Below are 24,902 nucleotides of genomic sequence, written 5' to 3' on the forward strand. Positions count from 1 at the left end.
CGGTGTGGGCGGAGGTGAGATCTTTACACACTATGTTTTTTCCCAAATGAATAAATTCAGCTTTAAATTGTCCCCATGCAACATAAATTTGACTTTTCAGTCAGGTCCATAAAAAAAAAAAAAAAGCAGGAAGAACAAACAAACAATAGAGCTATATATACTGTTCTTTGCAGGGTTAATAGAAAAGGAGGGAAAATCTAAGGGACACATGGAGACAGAGTCAAGTTAGTGCTTCTCAAGTAGCTGGGCCTCTGTTCTATGCTCACGTAATGAACTCTTTCTTAGAAACAGCTGCTTCTGCCTCTGAAAGGACAATATGTCTTTCTTACAGAAAGGTAATTTAGGTAGGAGCATTTCATTCCTTGTTGGAAGGCTGGGTGGAGCGGCTTCACACTAAGGATGCCTAGTCCTCTCAGGTGTGCATTTCATTCCTTGTTGAAAGGCTGGGTGGAGCGGCTTCACACCAAGGATGCCTAGTCCTCTTGGTGTGCATTTCATTCCTTGTTGAAAGGCTGGGTGGAGCGGCTTTACACCAAGGATGCCTAGTCCTCCCTGTGTGCTGAGAACTTGCTAATGGCAGCCAAGGCTTATAGCTCATTTCTCTGACAGTTCTGCACATCGACTCAGTACACCCAGCTGGATTTTTATCCTGACAGCCCTGCCTTTGCATTTTTATTTCTTTTTCCATATTTCTCCCTATATACACTCAAATATTTTTTTTCAAAAGAAAAGTTGCAAATACCCACCAATGCTAGTAAAGATAGAAATACTCTATTTAGACAGCAATTATAATAAACATGGGTTACAAAAATGATTTTCACTTTCATTACAGTGTCTATGTGTATATTGAGGGGGTGGGTTGGGTTGAGTACCTTACCTGGGTTGAGGTATCTGCGAGGGCCTAAAATGAGCCCTGGATATCCTCAAGGTGGAGTTACAGGGGGTGGAGATCTGCCTGATGTGGATGATGGGGGCCAAGTTTGGGTCCTTTGCAAGATGACTACACAGTCTCAACCTCCAGCCCGGACATGTTTGTTTGTGTTTTCCCCAGATCTCTGAACTCTTCCTTTTTCCATCTATTCCAAGTGTTGAATATTTGTAAACATTTAGAGAAAGCTTTTCACCTACTCCCCTGTTAATGACCAAAGTAACGAATGACTATTGAATGAAAAAAATGCATTTTCATAAGGACATCTGTGCTACATAGACAAAATGTGTTTGGGCCTTTAATTAATTGAGAATATATTTAGAATGTCAACCTTAGTGTACAATTGGCAAGGCCGTTAATAGGAATAGTTGAGAAGGTAATTCTATGGCAAGTGTGGATTGCAAGGAGCTGCTGTGGAATTTTTTTTTTTTAGTCAGAACAACTAGGTGTTTAAACTTTCAAGATACAAAAATATTAAGCAATTCATCAACGTTTAGCCAGCCCTTCAAATATCATTATAGTTGAGGATAGGAGTTTTGGCTGCAGGTGTGTTTTCTTGTATTGGGGGCATTTTCTGTAGGAACGTTTCCTGCTGTATGTTGGAAAGAATCCAGGATGTTGGGCTTTGTAGGCTCTCTTGTCCTAGGCCCACACTTGTGTATGTAGTTAACGTGGGAAATGTTTTAAATTGGATGGATGAGCAAAGTAGAGAAACCACAATTATGGTTACAAATCTCCTTATATGTCATGAATTTATTTTCTCTTTGAATTTGTTCTTCTTTCCTTTTTCTCTAAACAGGAACATTTTGGAACGCAGCTTCCTTCAATACTGAGGCTTCCTATCTCCACTTCCCCACATTTCATGGGGAGCTCAGCGCTGATGTGTCCTTCTTTTTCAAGACCACAGCCATATCTGGGGTGTTTTTAGAGAACCTGGGAATCACTGACTTTATACGGATAGAATTACGCTGTAAGTGTCCTGTCCAGAAAAGTCCTGAACACCTTCCTCTAGTCCTGAATTCTTTAGTTAACTTTTAGGAGCTCGTACCTCTTAGGGGGAAAAAAAGGTCTATTCTGCAAGAAAATAATTTAATATTTAACAAGTGATAATTCAGTAAAAATATTGATAAATTCATTAGCAGTGGAAAAAAGTTTAAGTTGAAGTAATTAAAATTTAAGACAAATTTTCAGCTAGTGACAAATATTAATTACAGAATTACTTAATGAACCACTTATTATTTTGATATATTCACAGGCTGCTATTAATAGCATAATATCAAATGCATGTTTCATGCTGTTAAATTATATAAACTTTGAGTCAATGAAGCAATTATTTTATATAATCAATTACAGATGCTAGTTTTGTGGTCTCTCTAAATAGTTTTGATCTTTATCAATATGAAAAATTAATTCAGAGGTTGAACTTTTAAAAGTCTATTATTTTTATCCCAAAATGCACTTTACTGTCTCATTCCACATCAAGGGAATTGTATCCCTTTGGATTCCCTCTTTTCCTTCTATATAGTGGGAGCCTTGTGTCTAATGATTGCTGTGTGGTATTGTTTTGAGTATATTGAATACTCACCTGAAAAACCCTCATATCTGATATTTCCAGCACCCACAACAGTAACCTTTTCATTTGACGTGGGGAATGGGCCTTTTGAACTCTCAGTGCACTCACCCACTCACTTCAATGACAACCAGTGGCATCATGTGAGAGTTGAAAGGAACATGAAGGAGGCATCACTTCAGGTGGATGAGCTTCCCCCAAAGATACAAGATGCTCCCACTGATGGCCACGTTCTTTTACAGCTCAATAGTCAACTCTTTGTGGGTAAGTGGCTTTCCTAAACTGTCAATTATTTGCTGCAAGTCTAGTGATGAGCCAGAATAAAACAACCCCGACTTGGAAAATGGGGATAAATACTTAAAAGCAAAAACAGAGCATTATTTCTTGAAAACCCAGGTTTCTGTCTATGCCAAGTACCCCATTCCTTCCTAATAACTGATCCATGCAATAGGTATTATCCCTACCGTAGAGGAGGGTGGCTGGAGTTCAGGAAATGTCTACATGCAGAAACCAACCTAGCTGAGAGATTCGGATTTCTCTGCAACTATTTCCTCACTGAATACTTGGCTTCTTATATTGCAGAGGTTAGGCAGTGTGTTGTAGTTTGTGTATTGCTTCAGGGCTTTTAGTATAAGGAGGCCTTGTAATGCCAGCCAGTGACGTTCCTCAACCTGTACATGCTACATCAAAACCAGGCCAAAAAAAAAAAAAAAAAAAAGACAGCTCTCAGAGCTCAGCTTCAACAGCTTCTCTTCTGCTTTGCCCATTTTTTTTAGTTCTCTTCTGAGAACTTTATGGCGTCTTCCCAGTATCCGTTGGCTCAACATTTGCAGGACACCAGGCTGGAATTCCTCTTTGTGTGTTTAATTTTCCTTTGCATCTTTGCTAATTACTTTTCAGAAGTTACAGACCATGAAGTTCAAGAATTATCTTTTATTTGATCCCAGCTCATACATTTTAATGTAAATAAAGACTCAGAGACATGGTGGGGCAGGATAAATGATGAATTAGGAGAAATTATATTCCAGGCACCTTTAACAGCTATATTTAGAACAGAATTCATCAGTGTTGCCCCCCCCCTTACACCTTCTGTTGCCTAACAATCTTATTAGCACCCTTTCACTGAAAGGGATGAGCTTGCTTGTGACATATCTGACAAAGACATATTTAGGTCTCCTAATAAATTTATGTCCTCATTATTTTCATTACTTATTGTCTCCCTGAAAACAAATTTAATGAATAGCCCCCAAACCTAAAGCACCCTAGTAGATATTCTACTCATAGACTTTTGTGGTCACTCATCTGGCTTACTTAAGAATATAGAAACAATAAAGTACACTTGAGAAGAAATATATGACTTTTCTCTTAATGCCATGCTGGAAGCTCAGTCAGGAAATGGACATAGATATCTCTTGAATTCTTTAAAAAAAATGAGAGATGGTCACAACAAAAAGATACTGCAATTTAAAATCTGTCAGTGGCTTGGAAATAGCCTTACTATTCTTGGAAATTGAGAAGGCTGAATTGCCCTCGAATTTTTCAGTGAAATATGCTGCAGTTTGCCTTTAGATGACCTTTCCTCCTTGGGAGGGATTTCAACTTCTGAGAGTTGGCATCCCTATATATTGTACCTGATAGGAACCCTGGCCTTAATTTGATTTCAGGTGCTGGTAATGAAGTATCCTATGACATCAGAAAACTGCTTTGAGCAGGCTCGGGTCTTTTGCCATCAATCATATGCAATAATTTGAATAAGGATCGAAGAGACTTCATCTTTATGGAGGCAATTAGTCGGGCCTTTGACATCTCCATATGTGTTCAGACTTAGAGTGGCTGTGACACTGGGAAATTTTAACAGTGGAAATCTTGATTATGTTTAAGTCAAAGGCAATGAGAAAAAAGAGAGATCTCTGCCCATCCCCCCAAAAGTCCTATTTGTTCTATTTGCAATGAATAAAGATCTTTATTCTTAAAGGTAACTGGGGATAGAATGACATGATTTAGTAATGACACTGGACTGTCAAAATGACACCTAAGGGGCTGCTTTTACTGTTACCCCTACCACCAAGTATACCACTCTCAGGAAAGAACACCTTTCAAGTTTAGAAAATATTAACCTTCCAATTTACTACATTCCTATCAAACAAATCATGGTATTTCCTTTATTAAGTTTACCAATAAAGACTTTTTTGCCTTGCAGGCAGACTCCATGAGAGACAAATTATAACTAAAAGGTTACACTGAATTAGAGCTCAGTGGGTGACAGACTAGTAAGACATCAGCAGTAATTAGAGAGGACTTAATGAAGCACTTACTATGAGCAAAAGGTTCTCTGCTTCCTATATTTCAGTGGATGAGGTAAGAGTAGCCAATGGTGAGAAATGAAAGAAAGATGTGTCTGTCTATCTATCTATCTATCTATCTATCTATCTATCTATCTATCTATCTACCTATCTATCTATCTACCTACCTATGTATATAATATATATAATATATATTATATATAAATATTCTAGTAGTGAAAGAAAATGACATAGAAACAGAATCAGGAGAAGAGTGAGTAGGACAATGATTAGTGGTAAGAGTTTCCATTTCAAGCCAGATAGTGGAGAGATGCTAACACTTGCTTTGAGACCAGAGGAAGTAGAGTACAGACGGGCCTTGTGAACTTCTCAGGTGCTGGAATCCTGAGTGGTGGCAGTGAGTGGGACAGATTTTTAGGAACATGAATGAACCAATGTGGCTGGAGAGAATGTATGTGAGGGAATGCAGGGGAAGTCAGGTTGAGTTATATATGGGATCCTGGGAGGTCCTTGCAAAGAATGTGGATCTAATATTAAGGGACGACATGAGCTAGCTTACTTACTTCTGCAGATCTCATTGACTGCAGGTAGGGTCATGGATGGAAGAAAACCAGTGGCAATTGCAGCTCTTTGGGAGAGCTATCAGTAGACCAGTTTGAAGTAGACATGTTGAAACCACACGGGGACACATTGTATATATGGCTGCATATTAATTGCAAATGAGTTGGCTGTTGCCGTCACAACTTTCCTATGACAATCCCCTTACATGCAAGATGCTTCATTGTCCCTCATATCATTCTTCATATGGTTTCCTAGTTTTCAGTTTCATCTGAAGTTAGTTTCTCATGTTTTCTTTCTTTATCTTAATTCATGGCAGCAATTTAAGCTGTTCCCTGGTCCCACATCTCTAAGAAAGCACAAGCTATAGAAAGAACATGGAGTAAACACCTTCCCCCTCTTCAACAGCATCCCCCACTCCCACAAGTGCATGCTCACCACGAAGCCTGGCTTTCCCTTCACAGAGTATGTGTAACGCATGTCATGTGTGAAGGAACAATTTGCTTGGGGCCTCTGGCTTCACATACTACTAAACAGATGGGAGTTAAGTCTCATTCTCTCCTTCAGAGCTGGTGCTTCTGTGGGTGACTGAAAAGCTCTGCATCCATACAATGTAATTGATTTTCTGGTTGAAATTTTAAAGGGTAATTTAATCCCCTTTACTTACAAGTTTGAGAGTTCAATTTGTAGTTCATCCGTCCATCATAGAAATAATTATGACTAATAAGTATTTTCAAGTGTGCATAATGACTATCATTTATATTTGGGTGTAGGGACAAACTAGTGAAGTCAACATAATAGTGGAAAGTGAGCCTGTGGCTTTCAGTATGACTTTATACTTATAGAAATCCTTTAAGTCTGCAGAGTAGAGAGAATAAAAGTATTTGCATTCACACGGATGTGCAAGCTCTAGATGTATGGAAAAACTGGAAGCCTAAGTTAGACTTAGTCCAAGAGGGATTTATTTACTAGGCCAGCATTTAGATGCAAAAGTGTATCTTGCATGGATACATGAATAGGAAGTTATTGTAGAATGTTCAAATAACAAATATAGCTATTTCATAAAAATATCTGCTGGAGACACCAGAAATTTCAAAAGCATTTTGGAATGTGTTTTTGACATGTTAACTTAAACCTGGGTACACATCAATACAAGTTGTAGATATCTGAATATACCTTATTTTGACTAGTTGTTTTCTCCCTTTCACCAACCAGGATGTTGACAGTGTTTATTGACAACACACACACACACACACACACACACACACACACACACACACACACACACACACATTTGTGGCTATTAAGAGTTTGGTTATCTCTCAGCAGTAGCGGATATAGTGAGATAACATAAAAGAGCACAGTGTGTTTTCTCAATTGCTCACCCCATTCCTGCCACTGAAGACCAATCAGAGAATGTGTTTGCACCACAGAAAAAGAACTGTAAGAACATTGCCTTCATTGCTGAAGAAAACCAGTAGAAATAAATAGAAAACACATCTGGAAAAAAAATGTGAGCCACCTGGGCAGCAGTTATTTGTGACAATTGAAATAGAAGTAATGGGATGGTGACTGCAAGTACAGGTGGGCAAGCACAAGTGGGCAAGCACAGGTGGGCAAGCACAGGTGGGCTCCATCTAAGAGACGAGAAACAAAATGGCATTAGCAATCCTTTAGTTCTGAATATCAGAATGGTAACTTCAACTAATGGGACTGTAAGGTACTGTTCACAGTGGAGCGGGGTGGAGGGGGCGTGATGATGAACACAAGGCCCATTTGGAGCAAGTATATGATAAATAGGCTGGAAACCAGAGCCTCACTGTGACAGATCTGCATCTCCTTTCCCTTTGAAAATTCCAAATATCAAATCATGTTGCTTCTTATAATGAAAAGTGATGGTTCATGTTGTGTCCACAGTCCCACCTCTCCCTCTCTCTCTCTCTCTCTTATGATTTGTGGATTTCAACTGTGGGCTTTGTACTTCCAAGGCAAGCAATCTACCCCGAAGGCATGTCCTTAGACTGCTCTCCTCTCTATTCTTGTTCTTACTTGTGGTTGAAAGTCTTTGGTATCCTTTCTTCTTTCACTTGGTTTCTGTATGTGTGTGTATACACATGTGTGATTCATGAAACATCTTAAACAATCCTATTGAGAAGTGCAACCTGTCACCTTAGCCATGCTGGAAATACTCAGAGTATTGAGTTTTTGCCTTTGCCCTTGATGGAGCACTGAGAAGAAACCGGCCATATCTTTGCCCTTGACCTTGATAGAGCACTGAGAACAAACAGCTCACAGTCCCTACTGCTCTCACTCATAAATGTCCTCCAACCACGGAAATGATGGAGAGAAAAGAATCAATCATTTTTTTTAAACTGAAATGTGACAGTGGTCATTTTCTATTTCAGTTTGTAAACTCAGCATTTTCCCCTCTAGAAGCTTCTTAAATTAGCCCTGAATTGATTTTCATTCAACCAGCTCTGCAATTTTCGTTTCCTGTCTAAATTCTTTTACTGACAAGTTTTCACACGAGTTAAACTCCATTTGAATAGTCTGGGATGAGGGTTAGAAGTAAAGACCCCTGACTTAGTGAGAAGTCATTTATGCCACATTTGCACTGCATCAAATCGGCAAACATTTGGGGCAAGTAATCTCTCAATGCCTCTCAAAAAGGTTGATATTGGAGACTGGCCCAGGCCGTAGTTCTTTGTATTGGTTGTGTGTACAAGGATATCATTTCTGATCTTTTGGAAAAATTGAAAAGTCCCATTACAAAGATGTATGTCCTTAGTAATTTCAAGATTGGAAACTACAAACACTTCTTTGCGATTTTGAAAGAGAATAAATGAGCACTTTCATTCTGTTGCCTGAATATGCGAGATTGTAATTACTTGGTCATGGAGCATGCATGTACTGAGCAGGTGTGGTAGCTCTGTCTCTACTAACCACATGGTTGATACAATTTATGAAGTGGCTACTCAAATTTGTTTCTCCTTTTTTACAGTCATCCCTCTTATAAATAGTAATTTTTAAAAAAAAATTCTTTTTATATTTTGGATAAGTTTTTGTAATATAAGTTTATCAGAAGCTTCTTCTGGATTTTTATAAATTCATATCTTCATGTTGTTGAAAGTGCCTTGAAAATGCACATTTTTAATTATAATATGTTCTTCGTGTTCCATTTTTTAACTTTCATTTTTGATAAGCTAAAATATAGCCATGGTAAGAGACTATCAGATAGTCTTGTTGGAATAGTTTCCATTTCAGCCTAAATTTCTTTGGTAGTAACTGTGAGTCCTCATTACAGATTTATTTTTAAAAGGTTTTATTTCTTTCATGTCCTTATATCATTTTTGTAGGTATTTTTTTTCCTTCCTTGAGGTATCATTTCCATGAGCTGCTTGAAAACCTCTGAGTAGACTTCCTGTGCTCAGTAGGAAGACCTTAATGGCCTGTGACTGAACACAAACTCTTCAGAGCACAGCCTGATGTGTCTGATACTGACAGCAGCTCATATCTTGACAACATACTTCATAATGTTCAAACCAGAGAGCCACAGGCCAGAAGCACAAAGGGAGCTGCTCCTACCTAGGGCTATAGCCACCGGGCCATGTTTCCATCACTTGGGTTTGGTTCAAGGAAGAGACTGACCATTCTGCCTATGGCCGTCTTTCTTATACAAGCAGCTTCTTTCAACCACAGTAATTCTTTGAACATGAGGAAAAATGCTTCTCTCCCCTCCCTTCTCTCTGCACAATCAAGATCACTGCTCAGCATAATTAAAGCTGAGTTTCTAGTGTGGCAGCCTGCTGTAGCTCACATCACCCTTTCTGCAAGGTGGTCTTTCCCCAGCATGGTTATGCTAGGAGGAAGCTCTAGTTCCCATGAACCTTCTAGCTTGGTTCTGAGCCGAATCTGTATGCCATGTCAACTTCTTGCTCTAGACTGGCTTGTGGTTGGGACTTGATCTTTCTCCTTTTACCACATATCAATATCAGAATGAGCCTGTCGTTCCAACAGCTTTGAATTTAAAGGTAAGTAGAACAATTGTGATCTCGTTCATTCTCTATGGCTGCTGGGGCAATGAAGAAATTGTTCTCAATTAGTCTGCAATAATATTCAAGAAGAGCACATGACTTGCTTGTCTTTTTTTTTTTTTTTAATCAAAATTTAATCTCAAAGGTCTTCCTGACACAAAGTAATGGGAGATTGTCACAGGAAAGAGCCAGCTCCAATTCTGTGACAATAACACTTGTCACTTAGAAGAGTTTCCTGAGAATAATGAATGTGTTGGAAGGCTCAAACCAGCAGGTAACCCTAGCTCATTTTCTACTCAGAACCTAGCCAGGTATTTAGGTATGATTCTTCAGTATTTCACCTGCGTGGATGGATTCAGTGAAATTCAATCACATAAAAAGGTTAGGCATTCATTCGCTGCACAGACACTGAGTGTTTGTAAAGTTCCGGAATTCATTATGTTTGATCCAGCATGGCAAGTAAATTGATAGAAAATTAATTGGAAGATAGTCTCCAACAAAATAGCTCAGCAGAAACATCCAGAATCAATTAATCAAACTGCAACTCATTTTAATTGGACATACTCTAACCCTGGAAAGGCACTGCAATCTTTAATTAAGCTTTCAAGTACAGTCCTATTTACATGAGGCGTAGTCCTCAGAAGAATTCTGTCCAAACTGAAGTGACTGCTTGGAAACCCAGTGTCTAGTTTCAAATCCTCGAACATGCACAATAAGCTGTGTCTAATTAGATATTATGTTTTCAATAAAGGTGGCGTTAAAATACTTTTTACTAGGTAAACATTAAACTCTTTGAAAGCATATAATAAAGAAGTTCTAGTGTTGAGGTTAGATGTTCATCACTATGATAATATTTAAGATTGCATTTCACACACACACACACACACACACACACACACACACACACACACACACACACACGTATATTTTCTATTGGTTTTCTGTACCCTTTGGCCTGCTTCTCCTATTCATTTCCATACCTACATTAGCATCAGGTAGTGATCATGAATCTCTCTCTCTGAATATATTAGCAAACTAGTAGCTCTTTTAGAGCACAATTCAGTACATATACTTTGCATATTTCTAGTATCAAACACAGGACCCTACAAAGAGATGCTCGATAGAACACGGAGAACTTCAATACAGTTCCAACCAAAGATGGCTTACGTCATGGAGGAAAATGAAAGTGCTTTCCTCTTTGATCAAGTTTTGAAATGGGAGACATGAGGCTGCCTTGGGATGGTGACCATGTGTGTTTCAAACAAAATGCTTTTAATATGTTATTTCCTCATTATAACCATGAAGTTCTATATGCCTCTAACTTCTCATCATGCAAAACAAGAAAGAAAAAAATGGATTAGAATCAACAGAAATTGACTATACTTAGTTGTTGAACCTAGAATTCCTTAGTTATTATTTATGCTACTAAAACTGGACAAACCCCTAAATTACATCACTGTCATATTTCAGAGCAACAGACACATAACAAAGTGATTTGCTATTACTGTATGCCATGAAACACGTATGCCACGGTTTTATGTAATGAAACATGAAGCAACTGAAATACACCCACGATGCAGCTTTAGCTTCTCCAAAGGGTCCCCCATGCCAAGGGAACCACAGATGGTCGGTTGCTCTGTCCTGAGAAGAAAACTCTATATACCTGGAAGGATGCCAGAAACATCATGGACAGAGTTTGATTCTCAGGTGCTCAGTGAGTTATGTTAGCAGATGGGATGCTAGTAGGTCTGAAGCCAAGGTGCATAGCAACTTGATGTGGAAAGAAGAGAAACGTCCTGGTAACATAGGCAGAAGAGAGACTTTGAGAGTGACAGAAGATTGTTCACATGTAGGATGAATGAAATATGAACAGTGTTAGCTTCCCTGTAATTCTGGATGAAATAAACTTCATTGCCATGTCCAAATAGTATGCCAGGGGTGTGTCCACTTTTTCGTCATAGCAGAAATAACTAAGGAGCTCTAGTTCAACAACTAATATATATATAAAATGAATATTATGTATATTATATATATACTCATATATATTCTTATATATATGCTCACATATATTCTCATATATATATACACTCACATATATTCTCATATATATATATACGCTCACATATATTCTCATATATATATATACACTCACATATAATTCGCATATATATATGCTCATATATATTCTCATATATATGATACCTCACGATAGATCATATAAGATAGATACGCTCACATATTCTCATATATATATACGCTCACATATATGCTCATATATATATAAATATACGCTCACATATATTCTCATATATATATATATACGCTCACATATATTCTCATATATATATATATACGCTCACAATATTCTCATAATATACACACTCACATATATTCTCATATATATATACCCTCACATAGATTCTCATATATATATACACTCACATATATTCCATATATATATACCCTCACATATATTCTCATATATATACGCTCACATATATTCTCATATATATACACACTCACATATATTCTCATATATATATATACCCTCACATATATTCTCATATATATATACACTCACATATATTCTCATATATATATATACGCTCACATATATTCTCATATATATAATACACTCACATATATTCATATATATATCACCCTCACATATATTCTCATATATATATACACTCACATATATTCTCATATATATATATACGCTCACATATATTCTCATATATATATACGCTCACATATATTCTCATATATATACACACTCACATATATTCTCATATATATATATACCCTCACATATATTCTCATATATATATATGCTCACATATATTCTCATATATATATACTCATATATATTCTCATATATATATATGCTCACATATATTCTCATATATATACACACACACACACACACACACACACATATATATATATATATATATGAGAGAAAGAGAGAGGGAGGGAGGGAGAGAGAGAGAGAGAAATATCACAATGGCTCTCTCCCCTTTCCTCTTCTACACCAAATAGTCCCTCTGTGTGTGGTATGGTGGCACCCACATTCAGGAAGAATCTTCTATCTTGGTTCCTAATTTCTGGAAACATTCTCTCAAACATACCCTGAGGTAGTCTGCACATCTCAATCTTATGGACCTAATAATATTGAAAACTAAAGGCTGTAAGGTGTTGGCCTCTGCATCACACCCTAGTCCCTCTGAATTTACAGGGAGCAAATATGGCTCCCACCATCTGAAGCCCTTTGCATTCTTCACGGAAGAGACACACGTGATGTAAAACACACACATGTTAGAATGTATATATTTAAATTCTGCATAAGGCACTTTGGATAGAGGCTTATCACATCTGTAAATTTGAGTTCTCCGTAGTGTTGATGCTCTAGGAGCTAAAATTTCTTACCCATTCACTTTTCATCATCTCTCACCCACAAATTATTATGAAGTTATCTCTGAAATGCCCATTGATTTTGGCACTCATTCTTTTTTTTTTTTTTTCTGTTTTTTTATTTTTTTAATTTTTATCCCATCCCTTGTATCCTCCCATTCCTCCCCCCCCCCCTTTTCCCATTATTCCCTCCCCTATGACTGTTCCTGAGGGGGATTATGTCCCCCTATATATTCTCATAGGGTATCAAGTCTCTTCTTGGCTACTTGCTGTCCTTCCTCTGAGTGCTACCAGGTCTCCCCCTCCAGGGGACATGGTCAAATGTGAGGCACCAGAGTACGTGAGAAAGTCGTATCACACTCTCCACTCAACTGTGGAGAATATTCTGACCATTGGCTAGATCTGGGTAGGGGTTTAAAGTTTACCTCCTGTATTGTCCTTGGCTGGTTGGCACTCATTCTTTATCTTGGTGACCCAAACATCCCCATGGGCCAAAATCTGGCTCTCCACAACTCTGGAGGAGTTCCCATCTCCCATCCTGACGTCATGTGACAGAACGAGCGAATGGATGGCTGGATACAGCGGTTACTGCATAGTTGTGATGTGTCGAGCATTTTTCTATGTGCTCTACAGCAGTGACTGAGATAGCCTCTGATATGCATTCAGCGTAAAATGTAAAGCCCCACAGATAATAAAGACCTAAATCGTAGGGATTCTGTAGCTAGGTTTTTAGTCTGAACTAAATTATGTTGAAACCCCAAGTACAGTGAGCGTCTACACAATCACAGTTAGATTTAGAGTTAGCTGTGTGATGTAGAAGAGGATAGTATAACCCTGCTCTCCTCAGGCCCTGATAATCTTTCAGTTCCCTTTTCTGTGATGTTACCTGAGTCTTAGGTGTAAGAATTGTGTTTTAGACTTATTGATCAGAGCCAGGCTCCACACAATCTGATGATCTCTGCACTATGATCAGCTGCAGTTTCCTGTAATGGTCTCTATTTGGTATAGCAAATCTTTTTCGGTGTGGGGTGAGGAGCTATACTTTTCTGTGGCTGTAAATATAACTTTTACATTCTAGTAAAGTGATGGTAGTATGTTCTTTGTTTGTTTTGTTGTTGTTGTTGATTTTTGAGACAGGGTCTCTCTGTGTATCCTTGACAGTCCTGGACTCACTTTGTAGACTATGCTAGCTTTGGACTCACAGCGATCCACCTGTCCCTGCCTCCCAAGTGCTGGGACTAAAGGCTTTCACCACGACTCCTGCCTGTAGGTTCTTTTTTAAGATTCATAACCTTATTAGCCCCAGGTTGTTGGCTATAGAGCTTTTGGTTACCACCAAGATGAGTACCAATAGTGCACCACTGCTTCTTCATTAATTTCTTTTCCCAGTTCTGTTACAAGTATACAACAATGAATAATAGGTTAACTTTTAGGAAAATAGAAAATGTTCTAAAAGTACAAGATAATACTCAGTAATCATATTTTGATGGATAATAAATAAATACTCATCATTGTGACTATATTACTAAAAATTTATTATGAATAGTTGTCAAATTAAAACAACTAGATTCATTGATCAGTATTTTAAATATATTTATACTTACCCATATATATGTGTGTGTGTATATATATATGTGTACAAATATATGTGTATATATGAACAAAATTACAAAAAAAGGAAATAACCCACCAAAACAACAACAACAACAACAAAACCCAAAATTATACAAGAATAACAATGCATGTTGTTATTTGGAATGAAGACAAAACATGGTTACAATTTTGTTCTTTGAAATAAAGAGATGAGGAGAGACAGCTTCCCCAGCCTAAAGCTTACTCAATCATTTTCAGAAAAATAAGTATGTAGGGTTGGGCATGGCTCAGCAACAGAGAACTTCTCTGGCATTCATGAGGACATGGTTTGATCTCCAGGGGGAAAAAAAGAGAGAGAGAAAGAAGCAAATCACAATAAAATTTGTGATGTGTCTTTCAGAGAGCTACTTTAATTAACAATTGTGTTTCACAGTTTCCATTGCTCCTTTCATCTTGCTGTTCAACCCTCTAACATTAGGTCACAGGTCTTCCTATTCTTCATTGGATCGTGGCATTGTTTGGTCTTTAAGTCCTGATTAAAACATGGAGGGACGTGCTTGCATTTGCAGTGTTTTCTTTGTAGGTGGGACCGCCACCCGGCAAAGGGGCTTCCTAGGCTGCATCAGATCTCTGCAGTTGAATGGGATGGCCCTGGACCTGGAAGAGAGAGCAACAGTGACCCCCGGAGTGCAGCCAGGTTGCAGAGGACACTGTGGTAGCTATGGGAAGTTATGTCGTCATGGAGGGAAGTGCAGGGAAAAGCCCAGTGGCTTCTTCTGTGACTGCTCATCCTCTGCCTATGCAGGGCCATTCTGCTCCAATGGTAGGTGTAACCTGAGGCTGTGTCCCTCTGAATAAGACACCTGGCAGGCTCTGTGTGTGTGTGTGTGTGTGTGTGTGTGTGTGTGTGTGTGTGTGTGTGTGTGTGTGTGTGTGTGTGTGTGTGCACGCTCTTATGTGTGTAGCTATTTGAAACAAAAGTATCTACATTTAAAATATTCTTTTGAAAAGTGGTTATTGTATGCCAATCGTGTAAGTCCTTGGGTTTTTGACTCAGTTCTGGAAAAATGCTTGTCTATTGCTGAATAGTCACAAATAGTAGCCTTTAGGTGACTTCAATGTTAGCCATCCATCTACTTTCATTCTGTCTACTATTAATGTATTTAAAGAATAGGGCTGTCAACAACCTGTCCTATAAAGCAGTCCTTGGTTTTAAAAAATCATTCCAGGGTGTATTGTTATTTTTGGTGAGCATGTTCTCAGAAATGCATAGGACTACAAAAAATGTATGTGTTTGTTTATATTAGTCGGACAGATATTTTCTACTAAATACTGATGCATAAGAAAATAGTGACTTTTGACATTTGTTGTCTAGTAAAATGAATATGTGCTAGAGAGTTAAAACAGCAGAGTATTTATTTGGTCGTTCCTCTGATTCACCAACCCATGCCACAGAGCAGGAGAATACCAGAGTGCTGTGGTGACTGTTTTGGATAGCTCTCTCTAAACACAGAGACACGTATTACACTTCCGTAGATTTTCATAGAAGAAAACCAACATCCAATTAATTTAAATTCATTAACTTTGTTGAAGTGTCTCTGGGCTTCTTAATTTTCTCTTGAAGGAAGCTAAAAGAAATTGGCTCCAAATCAAAGCAACTTTGCAAAAAAAAAAAATGCTGGAGGGTTAGTTAATGAAAACCTGGCAAAACCTATGTTTTTCAGGTCATCCTCCCCCACCCTTTTTTTTTTTTTTTTAAATCAAGAATAAGCTGTGATTTCAAAATCAATTGTGATAATAAGTACATACCACTGGTAACATTCTGGGAGCCAGTTTTGGTTTACGGTGTGAATGGAAATCCTTCTTGAGGATGAATTTCCTTGATTTCCTAACTGAAGTTTCCAGTTTTTTTTCTAAATGTAATCAGGGATGTTATGCTACATGCACACATTATACTGGGTATGAAAGTTATATAGTAAATAATATAGACACATTAAAAATTACTAATGTAGCATCAGGCTAGAAATGTTGCTTTATGACTGAGTAAGCAACATTTACAAGACATGTCAACAACTTAGAGTAGCAAAGAGAACAGTCTTCAAATATTCAAAACTAAACTATCCACTGACCTCTTCCATACATGTATTTATCCAAATATGTGTGTAGATTTGAGATATTAATCTCATATAGATGAAACATTACATTTGTTAAATTATTATTAATGGGCTGAGTAATCCCATTTGTCAAGCCCTGGTAAACACACACCCCTCTCACATCGATGCTAGATTCATCTTTCTTTATGTAATACACAATAAATATGGAAAAGAATTAATGTGAAATAAAAGTATTTCTGCTTATTGATACTGAAATGGGAAAAGACTTTGTTCTTCCATTTTTTTCTTATTACAAGAAGATGCATGCTTCCTAGCTGCAGCGTAATAGATGTGAGTTAGAATTTAAATAAGGAAGTGTATGTTTAGTGGGGTAGGAGCAGGAAGCTTTGGTGAGGTGTGAACTTGGATAAGACAACCCTACGGAATAATTACGTGTCATTTCAGCATAGAGGCAATCTTTAATAACACACCGTGTTAACTTAGCCTAGGACTATCTGCTAGCTGTCCACTTCATTGCATAGCATGAGCATATCAACTAATGTAATGTAAACAATATCCTTGTGCTTATTTTTTTAAATATACAATCTGCATATCATTTCAGAGATTTCTGCATATTTTGGAGCCGGGTCTTCTGTGATTTACAATTTTCAAGAAAATTATTCTTTAAGTAAAAACTCCAGCTTCCATGTTGCTTCCTTTCACGGGGAGATGAAGCTGAGCAGAGAAACGATCAAGTTCAGCTTCCGAACGGCACGGGCACCAAGCTTGCTACTCTATATGAGTTCCTTTTATAAAGAATATCTCTCGGTCATCATTGCTAAGAATGGTGAGTGTGTTTTAGGTGAGAGAGAAGACAGAATTAGGGCCCTGGCACAGTAGAGCACACACCCTTCCAGGAGGCTTGCTTCTAAACTAGAATCAGGGAGAAAAAACAAGTATGTCTTCTTTTTGATGTTTGAGTAATGACCTTACAGATTAATCTATAAGGAGACCATTTAAGCACTTAAATGGTTTTATATCTTTATAATTTTGGTGATTTTATGCCAGTGAAATCTTGGGTTGTTTCTATACAGTATTTTGTGTTTTATATTGTGTGTGTGTGCGTGCGCGCGCTCGTGCGTGCGTGCAGGTGCGTGCATAAGTGTGTGCACATGTGCATGGGTGCACATAAGTGCAGGTGCCATTGGTGGTGCCCAGAGTCACTGAATGCCCTGGAGCTGTAGTGGAGTTAGAAGAGGTGGTAAGCTGCCTGACCCGGGTGCTGAGAACGGAATTTGGGTCCTCTGCGAGAGCAGTGTGCCCGCTTAAATGTTGGGCCATCTCTCCAGACACTTATATTTTGTTTTCGCCAGGAGCTCTTAAATATTTGTCTGCATACTGATACAATTGCAGTGTTCTACTTTAAAAATAAAGTGTCTCCTTGTGTGTAACACATATTTTCTTCTAATCAAAACTAAAATGTATTCAAGGAGTATTAATGGACCAGTATTATGCATAAAAATGTTCAGGAGATGACCTGTTGGTTCTAACGGATGATAATGTAGTCATAAAAACCATTGCTGTATTCATGCAGGGTAATGCTATGTGGGTTACAAAATGTTTGCTACAGAAATCTTGTCACTAGAAAATGCTTACTACTGTTTTTCTCTGTCGTATGAGTGGATGAAAGATGAATAGTGTAGAAATAAATTCTCTAGGTGAGAAAAATAACATGGCATACAAAAATGCAACTATGTTGGCTCACTTAAATCAAATGGCCCAAGGACACTGATTACTACCATGGGGGTGTGTGCCCTCAGTGTCTGCTTTCAAGCTCAAAGTTTATCTATACCTTGAGAGGGTTTTTTGTTGTTGTTGTTAATTCTAGAGGAGTTCTATGAAACAAATTGGTTGAAATCTCTGCAGGCAATTAAATACAATTAATCTGAAAAATAAATTTGGCTAAGAGTCATTCATTTCACTTTAATTTCATTCCCAAGTCTGTACTTGTGGTCCCTTGGCAGTGACTTGCATTTTGTGTAAAACTACATTTGTTCACGGTTCCATCCCTCAATTGTCTTCTCAGGGTGTGAGAAGGATATGTTTTAAAATGAGAATTTTATAAAAGAATGTGATAGCAATGTCACACATTCTTGTGTTTTTATTTGCCTTTTGTGATAGATATTATAATCCCATAATTGACTTTTAGGAAAGAGATTAAAGATTTTTCTAGGAGTTAGTTCATGAGCAATATCCCTACCCTTGATTTAGAAAATATCATAATTTCACTCAGAACTGACTTTTTGAACTTAGTTTTAGGAGACACACCCCAAATAGTGCTGGGGAATCTTTTTATGGAAGTGAATATATTAAAAATTAAAAGGATTCAGATGTTTTAAAAGTGGTTTTAAAAATGTAAATTCACTTTACAATGTCATTTTTTTTCTACTTTAGGAAGTTTGCAGATAAGATACAAGCTGAACAAGCATCAAGAGCCTGATGTTGTCAGCTTTGACTATAAGAACATGGCGGATGGGCAGCTTCACCACATAAAGATAACTCGAGAAGAAGGGGTGGTCTTTGTGGAGGTAACAGAGAGTCTCCAGAGGTCACATGACACCCTGCCATGGGGCATCTAGGGTGGAGAGCTGACCATGACTCACAGTAGCAAAGACATCTTTCTCCTATAGGTCTTCTATAGGTCTTCTATAGGTCTTCTATAGGTCTTCTATAGGTCATAGGTACAGTCACCAAATGCGGTCAGGTGCTTTCCCCCTGTCTTTTTGTTTTTAACAAACCTGTCTGAGATATTATTAATATCTGATGCTTACAATGCCAAGCTCGCCTTGCTGGTTTTATTTTGCTCAGAAAGGAAATGATGTCTAGTTTCTCAGACGCCTACAGGTAGGACTGTCAGTCCTTTAGAAAGCCCACTTACTTTGGATGGGCATAAATGCAGCAATCATTCTACAACAGAAAATAATGACTGAAATATCAGAATAAATTTGGAGAAAGGATGTGATTCGCAGCGAAATGGAATTACTCACCTTAGAAGCTTTTTCAGAAAACCAGTAATGCTTCAGCTCTGCATAGAGAAAAATTTCTTAGCAGCATGACTCCAGTAAAAATCCCAAGCTAAGAAAAATTATTGAGGTTAAAAAAAAAACACATGTCCTTTTGTTGGCTTTACCAATTTTGGGTTTCTTATGCAGCGGGTATAGGTAAACCACTGAAGGGGAAAGATGATAAAAAAAATAATTGGATATTTGAACCAAGATTAAAAACAATCAGATTTTGAATGTCTAAATTTTAAGTGTTCACTGTCTTAAACTGTCCTAACATCATAATAACAATTGTCTCTTTTTACTTCCTTTTCCCCCTCTCATTTTTGCCACAAAATAATGGTTATTTGGATGGCTGTATTTCTTGTAATAATTTTGTAGATTGATGAGAATACAAGGAGACAAACCTACTTGTCATCAGGCACAGAATTCAGTGCAGTCAAATCTCTGGTGCTGGGAAGAATGCAAGGTAAGTAAAAGAAAAAAAATATTTTCCTTAGCCATAATGTATAAACATGGATCAGAACACACACATGCACACACACGTGCACACTCATTCACGTACACACATCATGTCAAATATCTTGCCTTACTTTAGTTGTAAAGTAATTAATGATAGAGGTAACTATGAGTGGTGGCGTGGTGGTTTTCTGTCTGATAGGAAGGCCACACTGATCTCTGCCGTGTGTCAATCATAATTGTGCTGATAGTTTCATGTCAACTTGACACAAGCTAAAGTCATCTGAGAGGAGGGAACCTGAATTATGAAAACGCTTCCATAAAACTGGGCTGTCAGCAAGTCTGTAGGGTATTTTTTTGAATTAATGATTAATGTAATGGGGAAAGACCCACTCTGTTGTGTGTGGTGCCTTTCCTGGGCTGGTGGTCCTAGGCTCTCTTTAAAAAAAACAAAACGAACGAACAAACAAACAAACAAACCAGACTGAGCAAGACATGAGGAGCAAGCCAGTGAGCACACCCCTCCATGGCCTCTGCACCAGCTCCTGCCTCCAGGTTCCTGCCTTGCTTGACTTCCTGTCCTCACTGCTTTTAATGATAAACTGTTGTATGGAACTGTGAGTGAAATAAGTCCTTTGCTCCCCAATTTGCTTTTGGTTATGGTGTTTCATTACACCAATAGTAACCCTAAGACAATAATGAAGCACCTTATTCTCTTCCTACATCAAAAATACCAAGGAGTAGGAACGTATATCTCATTCAGCTACTATTGTTTGAATGTCACATGTCCCCGTAGGCTCATGTGTTTGTACACTTCATCCCCAGCTAGTGATGTTGCTATGCATTTAGAAAGTGAAGCCTTGAAAGATGATGTGTATCATTGTGGGAAGAATTGTTCACTCCCATCTTCCTGCTCTGCTAAGATATCACAGAAAGTAGATGTCCTAGGTTCAGGCATCCTCCAGCCACCATAGAGTCTCCTCCCACCACATTTTCCTCCTCACGATGGTTTGTATAAGCTAATCCATCACTTCTCCTCTTAAGTTGATTCTTGCCAAATATCTGATCACAACAATAAAGAAGATAATTAGTACATGTGGCAAATACACAGCCCTTCACCTAAGGGTGAAACTGGAACGAGGTACGGAGGGAATGAGAAGTGATGGCAATTCCTGTTGAGGAACATGCTTTCGGCTGTGCCTTGGGTGATGTGTTTATAGACACTCTTGCTTAGACACACCCATATGTCTTATAATTCTCATTCATTTCCACTATTACTTGTAATAATGACATTAAAGTAGATGCATTCTGCCTCTAATAAAACATCATTCTACACGTGTACTTATGGACAAGATTAAATTGAAAACAGAGACCTCTGTGTTAATAGACATTTTCTTTTCAATTATAAATAAACAACTCAGTGTTAATATGTGACATTATCTTATAGAGGGGAGCTTTTGGTAGTCTGGCTTTCACTCCCATCTGATATCTGGTAGCAGCCTAAATTATTTTGTCCAATGTAATCTTTTATCTTCTGACCTTGTCCGTTATTTGTACCTGGATTAATCATTCCTTATGTTCTCTGTACATCATCTTAAAATCCTGAGGATGTTTGATTATTCCCATGGGTGAACGATCCAAATATTGGCCCTGAAGAAGGTTAATAGCTAAGTTTATAAATATTTATAGGCCTGCAGGTACTGTGATGAGCACCAAAATTATGTGCTCCTATTTTACAAGCAGCAAAAATATCCTAAATCTCAACAGCCGTTAAAATATATGTGTGTGTCCCCAACACAACTTGGTTAGTTGTAAACATAACTGAAAACTTCTAAGGGAGTCTCACAGTGTTAGTTATACATATTATATACAATTATATTATATATCTAACATTTAAGATTGACACATCATTTTCTCTAAGGGACACACAAAGTCCACCTCATTGGATATAAGATAGTGACTCTAGTTTACTTTGTAGCTTTAAGATAAACTCAGATCCTAGACCATTTGTGTAATCAGTAGATGAAACAATATGCGCTTTGAATCTCTGCATGAGAATAATTATTAGTTTCAGGCTAAGGAAAATTTAAGTGCTTAGAGCATCGAGCAGCAGAATATGGTGGCATGCAATAGGATACTGGTTATGGAGGTGATGGGATGGAAAGATCACAAGTTAACACCTACTCTGGTGTGCATAGAAAGACAGTGCCTCAAAAACAAACAAACAAAAACCAAGCCTAAAGCTGAACAAGGATGACACTAATAGGTACATCAAGGTGGACATAGAATAGCTCACAAGAAATTACAGGCAAGTGAGGAAGGCTGGAAGTGGGGGAGGAGGTCTTTCCCAGGGGAAGCACACCAATTAATTGTCCAGTACCAAGTAGTTGGCTCTGAAAACATACATGCAAGTAACATTATATGGCCAGAGTAGGTTACATTTAAGAATATATGTGTGTACGCATTTACGTATGTGCATGCAATAGCAATTAATGAAGAAGATCGTGAACTTTAAGTAGAACAGGGAAGACCATAGGGAGAGTTTGGAGGGAGGAAAGAGGAAGGGAGGAATGTTATGATTATGTTACAATCTCAGAAAATTCAAGTTTAATAAAAAGTTAACAGGGAAATTTCTGTGGCCACTCTGGAAACTAGTATAGAAAACAAGGAATGTCACACCCCACTCTCCACTCAACTGTGAAGAATGTCCTGTCCATTGGGTAGATCTGGGTAGGCGTTTCAAGTTTACTGCATGTATTGTCCTTGGCTGGTGCCAGAGTTTGAGCAGGACCCCTGGGCGCAGATCTGGCCATCATAATGTTCTTCTTGTAGGTTTCTAGGGCCCTCTGGATCCTTCTATTTCCCCATTCTCCCATCCTTCTCTCATCTAGAGTCCCAATAGGTTGCCCTCCCCTCTGTCCCACTTTCCTCATAAGTGAAGACATTCATGGGACGTGCCCCTTGGGCTAGTGTCCAGATATAAGGGAGGATACAAGGGATGGGATAACAATTGAGATGTAATATGAATAAATTAATAAAATATATTAAAAAGGAAAAAATAAAGTAACAACAAACAAACAAAAACAACAACAAAAAGAAAACAAGGAATGTGAGAAATTGCTAAGATGTCCTCATCAAGCTTTATTTACTCTGTCTTTCACAGCAGGCACTGTCAAGCTAGTACACACTTGCAGTTAACACAGCAAATCTTAGCAGTCTTGCTGTACTGTGGGCATTCCTGTTGAAGCCAATATTATCAGTTATATTATTTGTCACCATCCCAGGTTTAAAGACATGTTTCACCAAGCTATGAAGGTATTAAGATACTTATTGACAATCTTCTGAGAATCCCTGATTTATATGTTAAGACTTTCAAACTTGAGAGTAAACAAAATCCTGTGAAATGTGTCTCCCAGGTCAAAACACCGCCTGGTATTCTCGCAGACACAGCTTACTGAACACGCGGATGCCATGCAGCGCCGTTCCCTTTTGCCGCTCTTTTCCATTTTGTTGGCCTTACTAAGTTCAATGTGAATCGTGACTTCTTGGTTATTTTTTCGACAAAATTTTTCCAATGGGGAAAATAAAAAAAAAGCAAAAAGAGAACAAAAAGAAAACATTAGCCAGGCCCTCAGTTAAAAACATAATACATTTCCCCCCCAAAGTTAACATTGAGAAATCTCTACCCTACTTTAGGAAAATGTTTCCATCATTTCAGGCTGGTGTAAGGGTGAGGATGCTGGCCTCCATGAATTGGTGATTTTGGTCCAGATGAATAAAGAAGGTGTTGTTCAGATCATTTCTTTTCATAACAACAGTGTTTTATTCCACTTATAACAACAGCACTGCATAGGAAGCCAAAGGGAATTTGAGAAAGAATAAAATCCTGTCATTTGCAGCAAAATAGATAGAACTGGGGGTCATCATGTTAAAGAAAGTTAGCCTGGCACAGAAAGGCAACTGCTGTATGCATGGGGATGCTCAAAAGAGGCTATCTGAATGCAAAATAGAGATGAGTAGAGGTTGGGAAGGGCGAAGAAAGGCGAGACGCTAAAATACAGCAAGGTAGAAGGAGTAAGTTCTGTGTTCCACAGCACATTGCGGGTGTCTACAGTTCACAGCGACCTATTATTTATTCCACGAAGAACCAGAAGACAGAGCTTACAGGCCCCCATTCTAAAGAAATTATAAGAAAATGAAAATGCTAGACCTTTGATCTCATCAAAGCTTACTGTATACATGCATACACCAAACTACATAAATAGGTAAGTGAGATAGGGTAATGAAAATTATTTTTAATTAAATTTTAAATGAAGTTGAAATTAAAAATACATTTTTATTATGAGAACAACTCAACAACTATAAATAGCAGTGACTACAAATTGTAGCAACAACACACACAGCACAAGGTGATTTAGCTGGGGACTAATTTCTTCTCTGTGACTCTATGGGTCGGGAGGAAATGAGACCCCTGGAGAAAGCCAGGATGGGGCACAGGGGGGCATATCAGAGTGTGGAGTTCTACCCTGAGCTGAGGACAGTCTGTAGAAAACTGCTTGGTTGATTATGAGACTCAGAGAAGTTTTCCATTAGGCCTAAGTGCACATAGGTAACGTCATTCATAGAACTGAAAGTCTATACCCCATTAGTGGGAAACTGGACCCATCTTTCAGACCATATTATTATTAGGTTGTAATCTGTCAATGAGAGAAGAATGAACCGAGACCACATTCTTGATATCAAGAAGATATATTAAGCAGGTTTTCTGTGCATGATATTCTGCATATAACAGCATAAAGCAATGAAAATAATCAAATGGATAAAACAATACAAAAATCTCAAGAACTCTTGTGTCTATCGAGTATTAAATGAGGTACAATGTAAGATG

At 38.0% G+C, this 24,902-nt stretch overlaps 1 protein-coding gene across 1 annotated transcript in view; it reads left to right on the forward strand.

Annotated features, from left to right (window-relative positions):
- Positions 1-24,902, forward strand: part of Cntnap4 (contactin associated protein family member 4) — a 288,717-nt gene that overhangs the window by 244,375 nt on the left and 19,440 nt on the right. Inside the window, exons 16-21 of the mRNA XM_051168839.1 lie at positions 1,728-1,898; positions 2,544-2,762; positions 14,984-15,223; positions 17,116-17,340; positions 18,948-19,081; positions 19,937-20,024. Of these exons, the coding sequence (XP_051024796.1) occupies positions 1,728-1,898; positions 2,544-2,762; positions 14,984-15,223; positions 17,116-17,340; positions 18,948-19,081; positions 19,937-20,024 (1,077 nt within the window). The remainder of the gene's footprint in view (positions 1-1,727; positions 1,899-2,543; positions 2,763-14,983; positions 15,224-17,115; positions 17,341-18,947; positions 19,082-19,936; positions 20,025-24,902) is intronic.

Source organism: Acomys russatus, chromosome 26 (assembly GCF_903995435.1).
Source record: "Acomys russatus chromosome 26, mAcoRus1.1, whole genome shotgun sequence".
Taxonomy (NCBI): Eukaryota; Metazoa; Chordata; class Mammalia; order Rodentia; family Muridae; genus Acomys; species Acomys russatus.